Here is a 19,938-nt window from a genome sequence, read left to right on the forward strand (position 1 = left end):
TGATTTTGGTGACATCGGCCCGGTCGCCAAGACTCGAGAAAGCATGGCCTGGCGTGCTGCTACCGTTTACCGAGAGATCGATCGCTCAACGGTTCGGGGACCTTGTTGTCTTTAGTTAAGGAGGGGTAAGCGGTTTTCATGTGAAGAAAGACAGTGAAAGGAGGGACGACATGTATTGCTTCCCTGTAAAGGAGGATAGGAGGATGGGAAGTGGTGCGGGGTGTTGAGGTCCAATTGGATGAAGAATTTGGGAAAGCAAGAAGGTGTTGCCGGTGTATATGCCTATGAGCAAAGGTCAACCGACAAGCGCGTTAAGGCCCATTTTGAGAGGGGGAGGGGTCGGGTCGCATTCGCCAGTATGGCAAGGAGGCAAGGTAGCACTTGCAAGCGGTACATGTAGGACAGCCATCCGAAGGGTAAGCTAGGCGGGAGAAGATCGGTTGATGCGCGGTGACCGGACGTTTATGATGCTCAGAGACCGGGACGAGTCGTGTGGTAAACGTAAGACATGGCAAGTAAGAAGCAAACGCATCTTTTCGCCGTTGCCGTTTCCATTCCGATCTGGCTGGCATCAGCATAGTACAACGACTGTCTGTTAGGGCTGGTATGCTTTCAGCGACTGGTTACCGCTTTTCAGTGGTTGCGGTGCTAACTTCCATTTCCCGGTCGCGGAGGGCGGAGGCCGGTGGTCCAAGCGCGCAGTGACAAGCCCGCCGCGACTGGCCAGGGCAACCAGGCGACCTACCTCTAGTGAGACTCGCATCAATTCTCGCCTTTGTATAGAGAACAGAAAGACAGCAAATGGGGGCATATCGGCAGTGAGGTACTTGGTGGTTATATGGTAGTTATGAAAGGTGTAGGCATCGAATTGTAGATTGATGAGCGACCTACGTGGTGTTGTTTTGAAGGGTACACCGCATCCCCACCAATAGGTACCGGGCCGCCGTGCCCACCAGCCCGCTGTAAACAGAAAGCCGCTGCAGACACTTCTAGCCAAGGACAAGTACCCTTAAGCACATTTTGAAATCGCATTTGGTCTCCTATGCATATAAACAGGTGTAAATCTGCCATTAAATCGATTTGATACTTTTCTTGGGAATTATCAAAGAGATCTAGTTTATACTGATTGGATGGAGAATTATGAGCGAGTGTCTTGCGAGGATGTACCTACCCCTCGATAGCGGCACTAGCAGGCACCGCACTGGCCTGGCCCCATCCAGTTATGCCCGGAATGTCACTAAGAGATCATTCTGCATTCTGAATCAAATATCCCTTCTTTATATCTGGAACTGTCATTGAGCGCAGGCTCTTCCCTTGCGCCTCTTTTGGGGCGCCCAAGGTGCTGAATTTTGGTCCTTTGGCGGCTGGTTGAGGAACAGGAGATACAAGAGCTACACTCCATGCATGCTCAAAAACTCCCTAGGTACGTCCGTTTTTCGAGTGCTAGAAGGCAAAGGAACTACACTCGCGATTCTACCTCCAAAGCAACCTAGAGGTACCTTTTCAGTAGTTTTCTTGGTCTCATTTTGCAGTCTAACTCAAAGAAGGATAACAAGTATCGAAGATGAAGTATACCATTTAATACAGATTCCCAACAAAGCTTGAAGAGTTTTGATAGCGTCATATCATGTGAGGAAATCGACGGAAAATAATGTATCGATCGAAGACAAAAGCAAATGCGGAAAATGTACGGAACCTGTGCCCTTCAAGACAGATCGTCTTTCTCATCCATCTCCTCATCCATGTTCTCATCCGTCTCTCTCGTAGTCTCCATCGGCCCGCCCTTGCCCTCCACTTCAGGCTCATCTGTAAAAATTTTCGTGCTCCTATTGTCCTCAATCCTTTTCACAAACTTGTTGACGACTTCTTTAAGCTCATCGTCCAGTTCCATTTCGAAATCTTTTCTTGTCTTCATAAATCTGAACCAAGTGTAATCGTTGATCCTCCATTTCGGGTACTCCATGATTGAGATCAAAAAGGGTCTTCGTTTCTCCCTCAACCGTTGCTGCCTTGGTTGATCTCTTCTCGTCTTATGCCTTCTGGGACTGCCGAACTTTGACTTCTTTAGTCTTATTTCTCTCTTATACCCCAGCTCTTTTCGGAGGCGCAAGACGTCGCTGAGCACCGGGTTCGCCGTGGACAACAGCATGTCGAAAGTAAATTCGACTTCGTCTATGAACTCCTTGGTGCGGCTACCTGTCACAGCATCCAGAGTCATCCATATGCATTTCTCGTCCGCCTGATCGGCATGGCCGTTACTCAGTACGTATCGAGCAGTGTCCGATGAAGTGGAGATGTTTTGGCAAGCTGATCGAAGGAGGTTGACACTCATGCTCATGTCTACCTTTCCAGAGGCCTGCATAAAACGTAATACCGGAATTTGACCTCTGGCAGCTGCCGCTTCTGCCGCCGTGGGACTTTGGAGGGATTTGTTCGGTTTTATGCCCTCCCGGTGGAGAAGTAGATCGATTATGTTAATGTGCCCGTTTTGTGCTGCATCATGTAACGACTGGATCCAGCCCATGGACTTTATATCTGCTCCTCGCTGTATCAACAATTCACATATTGCCAGCTGGCCATTCCCCGCTGCTGCTCGGAATGGTTCTTCATAGCCGATGTTGACGAATGCGCCTTTGGAAATCAAGAACTCACATATTTCCAGATGACCCTTCCGCGCTGCTTCTCGGAGTGGTCGTCCGTCGTCGACATTGACGGACGCACCGTTAGAAATTAACAGCTTACATACTGCCAGATGTCCCTCCTTCGCTGCTTCTCGGAGTGGTGCTCCATGACTGATGTCGACGTCCGCACCGTTGGATATCAGCAAATCGCATATTTCCTTACGCCCCATCTCAGCGGCGATGTCAAGTGGCCGTCTCCACGGGTACCCTGTTTTTTCACCAGAGTCTATCTCCTTCTTCCCCGTACCAGAGTTCAGAAGCTGCCTAACTCTCTCAATATTGCCTCTTCTACACGCTTCGTGGAGGCTACTCTCCATATCGCTGGACATGGAGTCTTCAGCACTGCTAGATGACAATTTTAGCTTGGGAAAGATGGGAAAGCTGTTGGTGTCGTCTTTCTGAGTATGCCACTTCGTGTTATGCCTCTGAAGTTCGTCTTCCGTACTGAATCCCAGTTTAAATCCCATGCAGTCATGATATGCACATCGATGTGGAAATTCGTGCTCGTCAATGTGCTTTCGTCGGTTTGCCTCGCTCGCGAGTCCCCCCTTGAACAATTCACACCAGGGTTTTGAGCATTTGTATAACGTTCTGGACCCGTGGAGATTGCCAAAGACTCTCTGCTCTTCCACAGTAAAGGTTTCAAAGTCTAGTTTGGCGATCTTTTGTCGAAGCGACTCTGTTCGTATCTCGATGCAGAGGAAAGAGTTGCGTTCTCGGCCATGAGCTGGAAGGTACTGGGTCATTGCATCAGTGAACTCCGTGTAAGTCTCTGCTTGAAGGAGCTCTGCCATCTTTTCGCGGTTTCCATAAGACTTGAGGAAGATCCGGGCGAGGTTGAAAACCTCCTGGCACTTGTCACGGTCCGAAATTGGGTCAAAGGAGTTGATACATTCGAGAACATGGTCGAACCAGTACTGGACTGTGTAGTCTTGTAAGGCGTAGTATCCCTTTTTGGCATGCGACAACACATCTTCGTCTGAAACTCCGAGAGTGAACGGCGGCGATGTGAGGTATTGAAAACAGAACATCGAGAGCCTGGAATTCAGGCCATGGATGTTCACTCTGTTCTTCCGTATGAGAAATCTGTTTGACGTCATAAGTTAGTCAAAGTAGACACCAAAAGGATTAAGAGGTGAGAACTTACTCGCGCGCTGTTTCGTGTACTAGTACCACCTCGTCCTCGGGCCCAGTGTAGTTCTTATTCAAAGAATTTGAATCCAGGAAAGAGCTACAGAGCTCCTTGTAGCTCTTAATCATCAGTTTTTTATGGACTACTTCCCCCTTCGACGCATCGATACAGAAGAAGGCCTGTATCTCCCTCCAGAAGAGCGTACGCTGGCAGCTTATAACGTAGCTCAAGATTTCGCTCGCAGCGGCGCTTCTCGGTCGGGCAGACTTCTCAAACACACGTTCATCGACCTTTTTGTAACTGTCACGGATTGTAGGTTAGGTAGGTATCTTAGATTTGTTCGGTACCCAGGTAGTCACAAGATCTACCCTTCCACATCAAAGAAGTGCAGTGTGGACATACGCTTCCTCTAGGCTGTCAGGAAAGACCCCTGGCTTCAGTTGCTCTTCCAAGTCATGGACCGACGTTTGGTCGAGTAGATGTTCGAGGACTATCTTTGCATAAAGAAACATGCCTAGGTAGTATGAGATGAAAATCAGTCAGTCGACTATTAAGCAGTTAAACGGAAGATCGGATGTGATATACCTTTGGCTCCTCTGGAAACAAGTTCTATGATTGTATTTTCCAAGGACGGTTCCGCATCGAAATCTCTGCATATTTTCTTAGAACCCTTTTGACAATAAGCCGTGATGTCGCGGTGATGCTCGGTTGATGTGTCAAGAGATATTGATGGTTGGGAAGACAACAGTCTATCCGTGACATTGTCTCTTTGGCCGGCGACAATGACTCTCAGTCCAAGGACGAACTGGCTCAGGCCCAAGAGCCATTCGATGATGTCTTCTTCTTCCTCACTTTGGCACTCATCCAGCCCATCAAGAACCAAGTAAAGCGTTGCCTGAGTTCCTGCAGCTTTGCAAACGAGATCCTTCCATTCCTTTGTGGAGCTGAGTCGGAGTTGGTCGTTTCTTGACATGTTGGTAATCGAATCGGTCAGGTCAGGGTCTTGATCGATGAGCTGGTACAGAAGTGCGCGCAGGAGATTGTCTAAGTTGCCCCTGGACGTGTTCTTGTCTTCTTGTAACTGACGGAAGTAAAAAAATGCGACAGCAGCGCCGGCCGTCTTGTTACCCAATAGTCGTTCAATAACGGTGGACATCAAGGTGCTTTTTCCTGTGATGTCCAGTCTGTCAGTTGTTTGCCCTGCTTGTGACTTGGGGACAGAATACCTTCAGGGAAGGAAAGTCTTACCACCACCTGGTTTCCCATGAACATAGAGTATCCTGCTCCCAGAAAGATTGCTGTTGTGCCACACTCGATATCTGGGGTCTGCGAAGATCCACTGCCCTGAATCGGCGGCCTTTTTTCGCAAAAGTTGCTCGTGATGCTGCAGGTAGTTTGGAGGGTCCAACCTTTTCTTGATCAGCTCTTTTAGCTGCTCATGCTTCATTTCCTCCACCAGCCTCTTCATATCGGCTTGTTCTCTGCCATTTTCTTTGATCTCCTCCAGTGCCTGGTGGATCTCATAGAGGGTCGCCGATGCCTTTTCACTGTCCAGAAGCGCTCTGCGGCTATCTAGACTTTGGAGAATAGGTCCGAACTTTGAATCGAACCTTTTCCAGGCAGCGTCAAAGAGCATCTTCCAGTCTGTAAAAGCGTCAGAGCTGTGTCAGCTTCATGAAAGGATAAGGGCTCTGCAGTAGCATACTCGGTCGTGTGAAAACTTCAATTGCTCGTTCGTGGAAGTTGAGGATGTCCGAGTAATAGTCCTCGAGCACTTTGGCCAAAGGTGGATGGCTTTGAAAGGCTTCTTTATATCGTTCCAGGCCGGAAATGCTGGAAGCAATCTTTCCATACGCCTCGAGGAGTTTGTTGAGGGAATCGAGGTGCGTCTTTGCAAGCTGTGGAGGGCGAGGAATACGGTCAACATGAGAACGATGGTACGCAAAGTCAGCAATGTGGAAGGTATACTCACCATAAGAAGGAATTTGATGGGGCCCTTAGATCGTGCAGAGAGTCAGTGGAACGAAGGCATATAGAGGACTGGTACTCGTATATAACGGATATCACGTCACCATACCCAGATGAAGCATATCAATTCGCTTGCGTTTGTGAAAACCTCAATAACCGCACCAAGCTGGGTCATTGCTTCAATAAAGGGCTCGAGCCGCTGCAGGTGGCGGAGCTTTCCTTGCGGTCCCTGCTCAAGCTGAATTTTGTCTGCCAAATCCCGGACATCTTCCAGTGTACTGATGGGAAAATCATGGGCAATTCTTGGATCGAGACCCTTCTTGAATTTGGCCAGGGCGCGCGTAAACCCGTCTGGGTGTTGCGACTGTGGCATGGCGGAATGTGGATGGCGGCACAGCAGCGAAAGCGAAGACAACGTCAGTCGAACTCTTGTAGTACGGAAAGCGTGCCGAAGATGGGAAAAATAACATCACGATCCGAGAATTGAGCGATGACAGGAGTGAGGCGCATTCGGAAGGTTGACAGGTGCGTCCCATACCTAGAGGTGGAAGGTAGGCAGATAGAGACAACTTGCACACGACGCGTGTGGTTGCCCGGGTACAGATTGCCGAAGGTTCCAGTTGTCATGACATGGATGTCATCAGGTAGGCAGGTAAGGCTCCCACCCCGAGACTGGAGTGTACCTTCCCGCTGACTGCCATGTACGCAATTTGAAGGTAGACGGAGGTTGCGACCCATTCAGACAAGGGACATTTCACGCTAACATCCAAGCCACCATCACCCCTTTCCCTCGCATGCCCAATGATTGGACATTTGAGCTCGCCCAAGCATGGCAGTGCTTACAATCCAACCCTAGTATCTTTGTTAGTTTGGTACAAAAAACGCCCATTTGTCCTCTGGAGCCACCGAAGGTAGGAAAAGCATTCGATCCGTCTTATATTTTCCAATCTTGGAGGTCCCGAAAGAGACGGAGGAAGGCATAAAAAGATGCTTTGGTGACGTATTACCCCCTGGTCATTGTCAGTCACTTCAAACGAAAACTCCAAGGGAGCCAATAAGAGCTCTAAATCTCCCCTGTTCAACCTCTGGCCGAAGAACCAAACTAACATACAAACCAGGTTTGTAGAGGTACCTATTGTACACGTACACCTGAGAACCATCACTTTGAGCGATTGAGCCGGGTGCAAAGCAGGCCGCCATTTGGATCACGGGCAATCTCTCATATGTCTCCAATCAACGTGAATCAAAACATACGGCTTCGCCACGGTCTGAAGTCTCGAATATAGTCCCCATGTCTCCCATCTCGTGGCAGTCCGATACCGCTCAGCAAACCTACCTTTACCTCTACGTGCAAGCCTTCACGATACATTCATCGCTAGGTAGGTGTCGAAGACAATGTTTTGACACGCAGCAATGGCAACCCATCATCCTACAACCAAACGACGTTTGTCAAACACGTTCGAAGAAAGCGCTGCCAGCAATAGTCGCATGCAGATTTGCTATGGAGCCGTAAGTCTTCCATGAGCACCTTACCTATTCACAGCATTGCAACCTCAGAATTTCCAAGAGTTCGAGGATTTTTGGTGACTTACTAGATACTCACATGACCATCACCAGTTATTCGACGGAAAAGCCAAGTGTCTTGACGGGTCTGAAGCACTTAAAAGCCAAGTCCAACACACCATCAACCATGTATCGTTCGTCTCTTTTCCCGTGACAAGGTTCGGGCGCTTCTTCTGTTTATCGTCCGAAGACGGGACAGCAGTTGCTGTTGTTGACCAACGTACACAAAACTGGCTCGCGGCACTGGATCACATACCCAATGTCAGATTCGATGCACTTTTTGTCGCAGGATCCCTGATAAAACGGAGAAAGGGAATCAAGAAAGATGCAGTGCTGGACGGGATGTCAGTCAATGTTTTTGGTCCCCAAGACAAAGCTGTCGAGGATGATGCTGCCGACAAATTGGGGAACGTCTCCGCCTTCCTTCAACATCCGAGAGAACTCAGCCGGGAAGTTGTCTACTCCAATCCCCAGTGGTTGGCGCTTCCTGGCCGTGACCGAAATATGAACCATCTTATTGGAACCTATATCAACGACGATCCTTTGTGGGCTGTCAGAGCAAGAATTGCTAATGAAGTTAACGATATCCTGGATTCATTGGACGAGGTGCCTCTTGATCCGGCACTCCCGTTCGACCCTCCTTCAGGTTTAAAATCCACGCTGAAGAGGTACGCTTCCGCTCTCGCGTCTCTATGAACTCTGGCCATGTACGAATACATCACTACGGTGCTTGCTAACTGAAAATCCAGGCACCAGGTACAGGCCGTCATCTTCATCCTCAAACGAGAACCTGGAAATCGATTTTCTCAAGCTTCAAATGCTAGTGTCAATACCTCCATCCGCTCAGGGTATGTCATCATCTTAAACGCATTCAGGCACCAAACGGAGGCAGTGTACAACACAGTGCTGACAGATATCTAACTACCTCACCTTCACCTATGAAGTCACTCAAGAATTTCTCAAAAAAACCACGGTGGGCTCATTGCCGACGTGATGGGCATGGGCAAGTCACTTATAATACTCACAACGATCCTGTGCACTATAGGGGATGCTCGCAACTTTCCCCATTTCCCTTTCCAGTCGCAAAACGTCGCTGAAGCAGACCGAAAAACACCAACACAAGCTACTCTGATTGTTGTACCCTCAGCACGTAAGTGTCCGTTGAACTCCCGTATTCGAACTTGTACTGAGCGCTCAAAGAGCTCATGCACAACTGGGCAGCAGAGATAGCGAGGTATGTCCACCGCACAGCACTTGATATCTGGAGTTACTGGCTCCTTGGTGAGCTGATACAAGCTATGTACCTCTAGTCACATGCCTGGAGCCCTCAATCTCATCCTGTTTCATGGTCAAGGTCGACATAAAAACCCCGAGTCGCTGGCGTCAACTGATGTAGTTCTTACTACGTACAGAACGCTTGCTGCTGATCATAGAAAGGCTCGCTTGCTTCAGAAAATGGACTGGTATAGAGTTGTTCTGGACGAAGGTTAGAACTGAACTTTCCATGGCAGTGCATGTGGTCGTTATAGCAAATCCCTTGCTGATCAGGCAATAACAGCACACTGGATTCGGAATCCATCCTCTCAGCAATTCCGAGCGGCGACCAGTCTGAGCACGAATCGCCGATGGTGCCTAACGGGTACTCCCATACAGAACAAGCTCGATGATCTGGCGTCTCTCGCCCACTTTCTTCGAGTCCCGCCGTATCCTGACAAAACCATGTTTCGGAGATATGTGCTTGTACCCCTTGAGAAGGGAGATCAAAAATGTACTAATCCCTTACGGTTTTATCTTCGCCAACATTGTCTTCGCCGCACCAACAAGTGTCTTAACCTCCCCAACTTATCCGAGAAAATCCTCTATCTGCAACTCTCAATAGAGGAGCAGGAGGCATATGACAAGATTCTGAGCACCGCGAAACATGCACTGGATAACATTGTCAGTAGCGCCGACAAGACCAAGCAGGTCAAAAAGGAGAAAGTCATCGTAGTCTTCAGAACTCTTACAAGCTTACGTAGGCTGTACGACCTCGGAACGTTACCACCTATACAATCTTTGCCGGGCGACCCATGGCAGCCAACCGAGGATGCCGACATGCTGTGTAAACTTTGTTCATCGCAAGATGCGGATGAATCTCTGTTGTTAAAGGATCATCAATTTTGTCCCGAGTGCTCGCGACCACTTCGCTCCCAGATATCAGCAAGCAACACTGGCTATCTCACGCCAGCCAGTTTGCCAGGGACTGTTAGCGATCGTGCAATGAGCCCCCTCATTCTGTCCATGGACAATGGCCACTCCACAAAGCTCTTGAAGATCAGAGACAACGTGCTCCAGGCCCTTCAAGCTCAACCTGGCATTAAGCAGTAAGTGTTTTTTTTGCAGGCAACGCCTCGACTCCCGTCAACTAACACTCTGCCAATCTACTTTTTTCCGCTTAGACATCAACCCTCCACTATCTCGCCCAGCTCATACAGCAAGCTGGAATTCCTCACGCACAGATCGACGGACGAACCAATAACGCAGAGCGTCTGAGACATATCAAGGCTTTTCAGGAAGACTCTCAGGTCCCTGTCCTCCTCATATCAATTGGCACAGGGGCTATCGGGTAAGCAACTACTCACCTCACCATTCCACGTATCTCCTCACCTTCCCTCACCTTTCCTCACCTTTCCTCACCTTCCTCACCGAGTAAATCCTCCTTCCTTACATCCTCTCTTCCCCACGCCCTCATCTCCTTCGGCCACAATACTTATACCTCCCCAATCCAAAAAGCCTCACCCTCACGGCAGCAAGCCACGTCCACATCATCGAACCGCAGTGGAACCCCTCGGTCGAGGAACAAGCCATCGGCCGAGCGCGACGCATAGGTCAAACGAAAGAGGTTGTAGTGACGAGGTACATCATGACGGGGACTGTTGAGCGGGTGAGTCCATTACATTTTGCCCTAGGATTAAATAGAATTTTCCCCTATTCCACCATAGAAAAACAAAAGAAAAAAAAAAAAAGAAAAAAGTCGGAGCAACGACAGAAAGCAGAAAAAAGAAGAAAACCGGAAGCAAAAAAAAAAAAAAAGGCATCATGAGCTAACACGATTAAACAAAAGAGCATACTCTCCCTTCAACAAAGGAAGAAGAACATTGCCCGCTTCACCTTTGGTACGGCCAGCAGTGATGCGGTGAACGAGAGACTGGATGTAAGTGATCTTGACCTGACCCCCCACATATCACTCGCCAGAAAAAAATGAGAAAACAGACAGATTGCTAACATGATATTGTTGCAAATGTGTTCAGGACTTCAAGTTCATTTTGGATGCCAACCTTTCGTGAAGAAGTTGCGTGCGCTGGGGAAGATGGCTGCTGGGAAATTGCGGGGATCTTTGGGAACGTTGGATGCGGGTCAAACATACAAGAATTTGATGAATTAGGAAAGTTCGATATAGGAAACAGAAGTTGCGCATTGCAAAGTGAGCACTGTAATTCTAAGGATACCTCAAAAAAGATGGAGGAAAAAAGAGACAAAAGCGAAGAAGGACAGAAAAAAAAGGAAAGAAAGACGAAACTCAGCTGGCCCGTGCAGTGCGACTCCGCTGTACAAGTTTGTTAGCGCGGTGCTTGTGACAGGGGTCTACAAAGCCTCATAGAAAGATGACGGGATAACTATATTAAAAACAGGAAATCAGATAAAATATACAAACTCTCCAAGACGGATCTGATTGATACCAACTTCTTGCATGAAATGTGGTTGAATGGTGGTCGAGTTGCGAAGAGTGCGTACCTCAGTCAAGTCCCGTGCTAACGAACCTTCCAGGGGTGATGTGTAGAGGTACCTAGAGGTAGGCAACTCCACGTCCGGTCTCCTTCTCAACTTCTTTCCTTCATCAGTTACAGATTCAAACAACACAAGGACCACGCAGACAACAATGAAAACTTGCACAACTTCCCAACCAGGCCAGTCAGAACGGGAGCCTCGTCTCTACCGCTCGTACGAAGAGCTTGAACGCTTGGCGGGAGGTGCCCGCCTCTCTCGAGAAATCGATCGACTGTTTTGGGAGTTCAAAGGCGCCTTTTCCTCGACAATTTCCGTCATGGCCAACCGCCGCGGTGCCAAAGGACACCTGGAACCCTTCTTCTTCTTCCAGGAACCGGCAGATCGACGACCAGAATGACCCCGAAAATTGTAACGACCCCGAAAACACCAGCACCGGCACATACCACCCCATCGCCCTCCTCCCCATGACCGAACCACCGGCGTCCTCCATCTCGGTATCCTGCGCGGACCTCGACACATGGGAATCCAACTGGGTAGAGTGGCACGAATGGCACAGCGAGGAAAAGGGCGAGTTTGTGACCTACGCCGATCTGGACGACGACGTCCGGCCGTGGGCAAAGGAACCTCAGAATGAGGAGGAGGATCATGAAAACTGGGAGGAGGATTCCGACAAGGAGTTTCTGATTAAGTGCTGCGGGGAGGATAGGCCGCTGCGCACGGCGGCGGCGGGAAGGAGCAGGTTGAAGGTCACGCCAAGGGGTCAAGGTGGAGAGGAGGGGGGGTTTGTTACGGTTGGGGATTATGTTTGTGGTGAGTTTTTGAAGAAAGAGGGACTGGACTGTGTGGAAATCATGGCTCGCTTCCATCGCAATGATCTGCCAACAGATAGCGGTTGGGCAATTTGTAAAGGATGCCTGCAATGAGGAACAACTCCCAACCCTGCACATTGTCTGGTCATTCAATTACCTCACTCCCTCTTATTTCCTGCATCTTTGCTAACGATGCGTCACACACCTCAGCTGTTCATGGTTGGCTTATGAGCATGCGCGATGAGATTTTAGAAGCTAGGGGCGTCAGACAGTATGATCAATGCGACGCATCGGCATTCGAATGGATGGTGACTTTTTACGACGGGGAGCCGAAACATAGGTTGGAAGAGAAGAGGGAATGGGTTCGCAGCCATTGCCCACCTAGTCAAGCTAGCATTGACGCGGCTAACGCGACGATGCGTTCATTGGGGGGTAGAGGTAATGTGGTGGACGTGTCTGTCATTCATATTGACTCTGGAGGCGAGGGACAGGAGGAGAGAACGGAGGGAGAGGAGGAACAGGAAACTGAGGGAGAGGGAAAGGGGAAGAAACGCGAAGTACAAGAGGAAGTGGAGGATGAGGAGAAGGGAAAAGAAAAAAGGAGAAAGGTGTCGACCGAGGAGGAAAAGCGCAATGAGGAGTGAGTAGCAGGCCTCTCTTCTTACAGTTAGGTAATTAATCATCTTTGCCATCAATAGGTATCTTCGTTCCATCTTTTCACTTCAACAAGCATGGGTTATGGGTGAACGAGTCCCTCTTCTCTGGATGACGACCTTCCCTGGGTACCTCTAGGTACCTACTTTACAGCATCTACTTCTCTCGTCCTTCACGTCGTCGTCGTTCAAGACGCTCTTCAAACGCCTTGAAATCCTCCTCGGTATATCCTTGGTCCGCTACAAGATAAGTTAGGACCAGTCTCACTGTCATAGAAGGGAGTGTAGGTAGGTATAAGTACTCACTGTACGGCTCAAACTTGGCAAGCTCATCCCATCGCTCATTCTCCAGGTGGTCCCAGGCCGTTTTCACGGTGCCCTGTGGGAGGTAAATTTCCTTATAGACGCCCTTATCATCGGTGTATGACATGAAGTTGGCATCGGCAGTTTTGAGGTGTTCACCTGACCGCGGGAGGCATACATGGTATTTGACGCCGTTTTCATCGGTGTAGAAGACGTTGTTGGGATCGGTAATTTTGGTGAGGGGGACCAAGGGCTGCTCGGGCTCGGGCTCTGGCTCGGCCTTTGCTTCATCCTTTTTTGGGTCCATGATGGGCTGCTTCTGTGAAAGCTCAGTTGTAGGTTGACAGGCAGTTGGAAATCGAGAGGATGGAATCAGTTCATACCAGCGTAGAGGTAGATAGAGGTATGGACAGGGCGAGGAGGTGGGCTGACCTCGACTTATACATGCCAGGCGGGGTCAGTTGCGCATGCCAAGTCCTTTTCCTCGTATTACTTTTGGTTGAGTGATCCCGACTCTCTTATACTGGGGTAGTCATTCCATGTCGGCCCCCAACCCAGCGGACTCGGGTGTAACCGCAATGGCCTGGCCCGAACCTTATAGGGTTAGTCACCGAGTCGTTGGCGCTAGAGGATCATGGTAAGGTACCATCACAGAAATACGCCCTAAGCGACCTAGTTGGAGGTAGAGTAGCGACTGGCACTGGAAAGAGCCATTTGATGGAGCATGAAAATCCTCGTGCGTTGAGTCTTTCCCGTAAGTGGTCGACTGGAGCTCTATTACGACCACTCGTCTCCTCCTCCGTTCCTATTAACTCATCTCATGCCCATAACCCCCTCCTCCTTCCCTCCCATATCTCCGGATCCCAGGAGGCTGATCCTCCCACCCACTACTCATCTCCACCGGCTCAATCTTCACCGGCATCTCTACCACCTTCTCAACCGACAACACCTCATGCGACCCGTCGCTATGTAGTCCCTGCTGTTCGTGTGCGTAACCGCCCCTTTCGAATCCGCTTTCCATCTCTCTCGGTCCCCAACCACCACCACCGCCTTCCGCGTCTCTCACATGTTGCGCCATTTCAGGAGGCCGCTGGTACGGTTGGCCACCGGTGTCTGGACTATGGCTTAGAGGTAGGTTGGCCCTTAGAGGTAAGTTTGTGGTCATGCTGGGGGTATCGTCGTCTTCCGAAGCAGAAGAAAACGAAGAAGATCGATCGCTACCGTCGCCGTTACTGCCCCCGTTTAGGGGTTCGGAGGCATTGTGCGCAGCTTGTTTCCGTCGTCGGTCTCGGACTCGGTAGGCCCAGACGAGGTAGGCGGCGAAGCCGAAGGCGCAGATGATGGCTAGACCACCAATCACGCCGCCTACTATGGCGCCGATATTGGCCGAGTTGTTGTTGCCTCCACCGTTGCCGCTCGACTGAGATGGGGTGGGGGGAGTTGATGACGAGGAACCTGACGAAGAGGAGGATGTAGTGGTGGCCACGGCAGGATTGCGAATGGCATCGGCCTGCGAAGCCGTGTAATGACTTATGCCGGTGGTCCAGCCGCAATCAATCCTCTGGAAGGGACCGAGCCCGTTGTCGAGCGTGAGATAGGCGTTTACGCAGATGGAGGCTCGAATGGTGTTCCCGGAGGAGTCTTGACTTGAACTGTCAAACGGTCAGTTGACTTTCCTGTTCTTCACGGTCACTCTTTCATTTTTTCTTCTTGCCTCCTTTCTTCATGTTCGCGCAAGTACAATTTCTCATACATCCAAGTTCACAGAGAAAAAGAGAGAAAAGAAAAGAAGACCTACCACAGCGCGGTGCTCAAATCCTTCCTATCCAAAAACCCACACCCATCCTCACACTTGTCTTGATCGAAACAAGCCCCCGGCATCCAACAATTGCCTACAACTTGCTTATTTGCCAGGCAGAAATTCCATAGTCCGCGGTTGAAGTCGACCTGGATCTGCAAACGGGTACCGGCCGTCCGTATACTTGTGTTTTCCTGGTTGTGAATCTGCGAGTAGCGAGATGCGATGGACTTTGATATCGACGCTGGTGGAGTGATGAGGGAGTCTGGTTCCATGAGGGTCGGTGATGCCCTTTTTTGGTTGAGGAGTGTCGTCGGGGTTGGCGCAGGCGGCGCTCGCGATGAAGACATGTCGGATTTGATCGTTCAATTGGAGTCCTGGCTGCTTATCGAGGTCTAAAGAGCGACTGGACTGGAGCTGGGTGCGAAAAGACTGAAGATGAACTCCACCGCGATAATCCGTGCCTCTTGGTGCTTCAATCCAAGATAGACGAGAGGCAGATGCGATGAAAGGAGACAGGTGCGAGGAACCGGGTAGAAGGCTTCGTTCCGTGCCGCTTCCGATATTACATTACAGCGATAGGTCACCTCCCGAGGAGCGACGCAACTTCAGCTTTGGCGGCTGACCAGCGTAACTCAACTGCCAATAACAAGCACCCGCGTAGGACAAACCAGGACTGAAGGTTACACATGCTAGGGCTGAGAGGTCTCAGCATTGAGGCGTTCCCAGTCGAAGGAACTGAATCGAGTTGAAGACTGGACGAACGGCCGCGCTGGTGATGCGCTCGAGCGGCACCGAAGTGCCATGGTTGGGTTGGGGATTGAGAAAGATGGGAAAAGCAAGGTGCAAGGCTGAGGGCGGCATGGTTGCACAAAGACACTGCCATGTTTGCTGATGATGCTATTTACGTTGTCAGTGGCAACTCAAGACAGGCAGTCAGAAGGTATATAAGAGACTGGGGAAACCACAGGCCCCGAACCGAGTGATGATCGCTGCCATCTAAAAGTCAAGAAATGGTCAGCGGTTGATGAAGAAGAGAAACTCCAACTTTGACCAAGAAAAACCAAGCCGGATACGGTATCCCGAACACTCGGGTCCTCGTGCCAATGCGTCCCGAAACGCGGGGAAAGCCGCCAGGAACCGCTGTCCAAAACTGTGACCCCCACCAAGGAAGACGTCGAGCCGAGCATCTGTAGCATCGTGGGGGAAAAATGATGATGATCTACCGATCATTGGAAGCCGCAGAGTTCATTCCCCAGGAGTCCTCGAATCCGGAATGGCTTTAACGATGGTCCCCGATGGTGATGTTCCCCTCATGCACCCGAGGCACGTTTCCCCCGCATTCTGACCACGCTGCCCAGACGCGGGGTGCAGAAGTCAGCCGTTACCTTGATATCCCCCCATCTTCTCCACGAGAGAAATGATGTCGTTGAAGCCGGAAGACGCTTCCCCTGCGAACGTACCGTGAGTACAAAACTCACCTTTACTCCCGTCCCTCATCAACCGTCTCCAAGTCCCTCGCGACTCCTCTCATCCCTTGTCAGGCTACCCACCACCATCACCACAACCATGTCCGCCCGAAAATCCATCCTCATTACCGGCGCCGGCGGTCTCGTCGGCCCCCTCCTCGCCACCCGCCTCCTCTGCGACTCTAACTACTCCCAACACACCATCTACCTAACCGATCTCGCGCCCCCCATCGTCCCCTCCGCCTCTTCCTCCATCCCCGCCGACCGGCTCAAAGACGTCATCCCCATCCAAGGCGACATCACCTCCCCCTCTTTCGTCTCCTCCCTCATTTCCGCCACCCTCCAAGACGGCGCAAACTTATCCGCAGTCTTCATCTTCCACGGCATCATGTCCGCCGGCTCCGAAGCGAACTTTGAGTTATCTCTCAAAGTCAACGTTGACTCCGTGCGCTTACTGCTCGACGAAATCCGCACCCAAGCCCCCGGCACACGAGTGATATACAGCAGTTCGCAAGCAATCTACGGCCAACCCTTACCCGCCGTCGTAACAGACGACGTCACGCCCACCCCGCAAAGCACATACGGCGCCCACAAGCTGATGATGGAGACGTACATCAACGATTTGCATCGCAAGGGATATATCGAGGGTTTTGTAGTGCGCTTCCCTACTATTTCGGTGCGACCGGGTAAACCGACGGCGGCTGCGTCGAGTTTCTTGTCGGGAATCATTAGGGAGCCGTTGGCGGGAAAAGAGTGCGTGGTGCCTATTGAGGATCGTGGCTTTAGGTCGTACTTGTCGAGTCCGTCGACGATCGCGGAGAATCTGGTTAGAGTGTTGGAGATGGATAGTGATAAACTGCCGGAGCATAGGAGGAGTGTCAATTTCCCGGGCATTAGTGTCAGTGTGCAGGAACTGTTGGATGCGTTGGAGAAGTTTGGGGGGAAGGAGAAACTGGGGCTGGTAAAGGAAAAGAGGGATAAAGGGTTGGAAAAGGTGTTGAGGAGCTGGCCGACGGATTTTGATACGAGTAGGGCTGTGGGCGAGCTGGGGTTGGTGGTTGATGAGGGGGTGGACGGGTTGGTTGGGGAGTATGTGGAGAGTTTGAAGCGGAAGGAGTGAAAGGAGACTTGAAGATGGGTTCTTTGGTGTTGTGTTCGACGATAGGCTGTGCGCAGAAATGGGAGGTCAAATATCTGCCGTGCTCCTCGCGTTCATGATATGTGTGACTTGTAAGAGAGATACCGAGCCGATGTGACAGATATATCAGTCTTCATGTACACAGCGTGGTTAATGGTAGATAGGGTCGTACATCCTTTTGAGCCTCAATGCTGTGTTCCTTGGTTGTTCAGTTTTTAACCACGACATTCCAACCACACAAGTACCGATTGCAAGAGCCGGAGGTTGCCGTCTCTGCAGGCTATATCGGTCCTAACCCCCTGGGGAATTGTTTGCCGATATCCGAGCCACGTTGGTAAGCTGGTCTGTAGGAGTTTGCGACTGCGTCTATAATAGAGACTTTTAAGGCGAACCAAGATTCGTTGTGATGAATGCGACAAATAGCCGCGATATGAGCTCATTTATAGGTCCCGACGAGCTTGTTTGTAGCGTAACCCTTGCAGTTGGTTGTGCCTTTCAGACGATGAAGTCAATGGGAACACTCCGATTGGGTGTCATCTGGATATGGCTGGGAGTATGGAAAGAACGAAGATAAAGCGCAACCGGCCCCCCGTCGCCTCATTTGACTGAGACTGAGATTTGATGCGATCACTAGCTCCTTACCTTTGCCTGCATTTTGTCAGTGGCACCAAAAACCATGGCAATTGGATTCCCCGATGATCGTCAGTTGAAGGACCGGCCCGAGCCGCGGGACAAAGTCAACAGCCCTGAGACCTCCAGCGACCATGACACTCACCATGATATGAACAGCAAGACCCGTGTGGCTTCAGACTCACCGAGAAGTTCGCTCTCCATGACCCTGTCTTTCCTCACCACCATCCGCACTCTCTTCACCACCTTGCCCTCTCTCCCCCTCAGCAGTCCCATTTGGACCTTTCTTGAACACCTCTACCACCTTCCCAACCCCCCTCCGCCGCGAGTCCGGGACCCATCCCGCCCCATGCGCATCATCTGCGTCGGTTTCCCCCGCACCGGCACCGAGTCGCTCGCCCAAGCCCTCTCCCACCTCGGATATTCGCACGTTTACCACGGCTGGGACATTGTTTACGACCCTTCCGATCTCTGTTACTCTCCCGGTTGGGTAAGACTGGCCAGGAAGAAGTTCTACCCTGTTCAAGGTGACCACTCCCAGTCCCAGCCGGTGATAACGAGAGCGGAATTTGAGGAGTTGCTAGGCCATTGTCAGGCCGTGACCGATGCGCCAGCGTCCGTGTTTGCTGCAGAGTTGATAGCTGCCTACCCCGAAGCCAAGGTGGTGTTGAATATGCGAAGGGATGAAGAGCAGTGGCAGGAGTCATTGGTGAAAACAATCATCAAGGCGAACGAGAGTTGGGGGTTTTGGATTGCGAGTTGGTTGGATCGAGAGTGTTTCTGGGCGTGGCATGTGTATGAACGGTTTCTGTGGCCGTCACTGTTTAGATGTGTTGGTGGTTATGGGGAGTTGAGCAGAGTGGTGAGAGGGGGTGGAGGAATGTGGGTTTGGAGAGGTGAGTTGTGTTTTCTTGGACTTCGACTTGCAGTGCTACTCAACAATGTTAACTCGAAACAGAGCATTGCAACATGATCCGAGGACTGGTTCCGCCCGACAGACTGTTGGAGTGGTATATCGAAGACGGCTGGGAACCGCTCTGCAAGTTTCTTGGCAAAGAAATACCAGACATGTCCTTTCCTCATGCCAATGCGGCTGTTGGTGGTTGGAAAGCGAGAGAAGAGCAATGTAACAAGCGGTGGGTGGAGAGGGCCTTTATCAACTTGTTCCTCATTCTCGTGGGCATCGTCTCCCTGGGTGTGTTTGCCTGGTGGTGGTGGTGGTAGGGATGGCGAGGGTGGATTTTATCCTGACTGTCGATGACATGACATGTGACAGGCAGCTGATCGGATCGCGGATGTCGGTTATTTGAGGTTAATATGATTATCGTATCCGATGGATGGATTGTTTCCTCGAAGCGCGCGCGTCGAAACAGGTGACATTGTCCAGGACCAAAGGGGATGTGAAACAAATCAGAAGGAAATTGACGGGATTTTGCGCGAAGGAGGAACGAAGAAACAAACAGAAAAAAAAAAACAGAAAAAAAGCTCTGACCAACAGCTCGGTTGGCGTTTAACGAGTGTTTCACTGAGTGACCTTATGGTGGGGCTTGGGGGCTTCTTCAGGGCTTCTTTCAGCGGGTCGGGAAGGGCAGCCGCCGCCTCCACCGACTTGGCCTCCGCTATTTTCCTCATTCAGCACTCGACTGCAACATCTCCTTCCGGCCTTCCTCCGCGACAATGCAACCTCATCGACCTTTGTCCCTGAATAGCGTCACATCGAGCTCCGAACGGGCCGCCATTGCGATGTCTTTTCTTGCTTGACCACAGCTTGAACCTGACCAGGGAGCGTAACAAGCATTGCGCCTTCAATCTCGGCACCATCAGTCATGGCCTGCTCTCCCAACCAGCAGCACCACCTCGGCTCGTCCAGCCCAGGGACCCGGGAATGGCAACCCCGGAAGATGGAATAGATTGAGCCTCCTTCAATGATGGATCGAAAAAGGGGGTCAGGCGATACCACTTTGTGACGCAAGTCAATTGGTATAAGATCGATTGGCTTCCCGCCATGTCTTTCTTGGAGTGTCTT

General features: G+C 50.8%; 7 protein-coding genes across 7 annotated transcripts; 4 read left to right on the plus strand and 3 right to left on the minus strand.

Moving 5' to 3' along the window:
* Positions 1–1,558: 1,558 nt before the first annotated feature.
* On the minus strand, positions 1,559–6,154 carry NEUTE1DRAFT_130153 (uncharacterized protein; the record flags this gene model as incomplete). The annotated part of the gene is made up of 8 exons (XM_009853412.1): positions 1,559–3,767; positions 3,829–4,113; positions 4,216–4,327; positions 4,399–4,983; positions 5,062–5,457; positions 5,519–5,711; positions 5,786–5,809; positions 5,891–6,154. The coding sequence occupies 8 exons, from the start codon at positions 6,152–6,154 to the stop codon at positions 1,706–1,708; spliced, it is 3,921 nt and encodes a 1,306-aa protein (XP_009851714.1).
* A 1,532-nt stretch (positions 6,155–7,686) lies between these two features.
* Positions 7,687–10,670, plus strand: NEUTE1DRAFT_122706 (uncharacterized protein; the record flags this gene model as incomplete). Its single annotated transcript, XM_009853413.1, has 10 exons — positions 7,687–8,012; positions 8,094–8,192; positions 8,298–8,494; positions 8,545–8,578; positions 8,655–8,830; positions 8,903–9,669; positions 9,783–9,949; positions 10,117–10,267; positions 10,448–10,537; positions 10,635–10,670. The coding sequence occupies 10 exons, from the start codon at positions 7,687–7,689 to the stop codon at positions 10,668–10,670; spliced, it is 2,043 nt and encodes a 680-aa protein (XP_009851715.1).
* A 580-nt stretch (positions 10,671–11,250) lies between these two features.
* NEUTE1DRAFT_117202 (uncharacterized protein) lies at positions 11,251–11,555 on the plus strand (the record flags this gene model as incomplete). Its single annotated transcript, XM_009853414.1, has 1 exon — positions 11,251–11,555. One exon carries the CDS (start codon positions 11,264–11,266, stop codon positions 11,507–11,509), a length of 246 nt encoding a protein of 81 aa, XP_009851716.1.
* Positions 11,556–12,555: 1,000 nt separating this feature from the next.
* NEUTE1DRAFT_83045 (uncharacterized protein) lies at positions 12,556–13,259 on the minus strand (the record flags this gene model as incomplete). Its single annotated transcript, XM_009853415.1, has 2 exons — positions 12,556–12,814; positions 12,881–13,259. 2 exons carry the CDS (start codon positions 13,182–13,184, stop codon positions 12,732–12,734), a joined length of 387 nt encoding a protein of 128 aa, XP_009851717.1.
* A 339-nt stretch (positions 13,260–13,598) lies between these two features.
* NEUTE1DRAFT_64368 (uncharacterized protein) lies at positions 13,599–15,025 on the minus strand (the record flags this gene model as incomplete). The annotated part of the gene is made up of 2 exons (XM_009853416.1): positions 13,599–14,529; positions 14,676–15,025. The coding sequence occupies 2 exons, from the start codon at positions 15,023–15,025 to the stop codon at positions 13,686–13,688; spliced, it is 1,194 nt and encodes a 397-aa protein (XP_009851718.1).
* Positions 15,026–16,244: 1,219 nt separating this feature from the next.
* On the plus strand, positions 16,245–17,264 carry NEUTE1DRAFT_83047 (uncharacterized protein; the record flags this gene model as incomplete). The annotated part of the gene is made up of 1 exon (XM_009853417.1): positions 16,245–17,264. The coding sequence occupies one exon, from the start codon at positions 16,245–16,247 to the stop codon at positions 17,262–17,264; it is 1,020 nt and encodes a 339-aa protein (XP_009851719.1).
* A 694-nt stretch (positions 17,265–17,958) lies between these two features.
* On the plus strand, positions 17,959–18,885 carry NEUTE1DRAFT_101385 (uncharacterized protein; the record flags this gene model as incomplete). The annotated part of the gene is made up of 2 exons (XM_009853418.1): positions 17,959–18,774; positions 18,871–18,885. The coding sequence occupies 2 exons, from the start codon at positions 17,959–17,961 to the stop codon at positions 18,883–18,885; spliced, it is 831 nt and encodes a 276-aa protein (XP_009851720.1).
* Between the last annotated feature and the right edge of the window lie 1,053 nt (positions 18,886–19,938).

The sequence above is a fragment of the Neurospora tetrasperma genome (assembly GCF_000213175.1).
Source record: "Neurospora tetrasperma FGSC 2508 unplaced genomic scaffold NEUTE1scaffold_4, whole genome shotgun sequence".
Classification (NCBI taxonomy): Eukaryota; Fungi; Ascomycota; class Sordariomycetes; order Sordariales; family Sordariaceae; genus Neurospora; species Neurospora tetrasperma.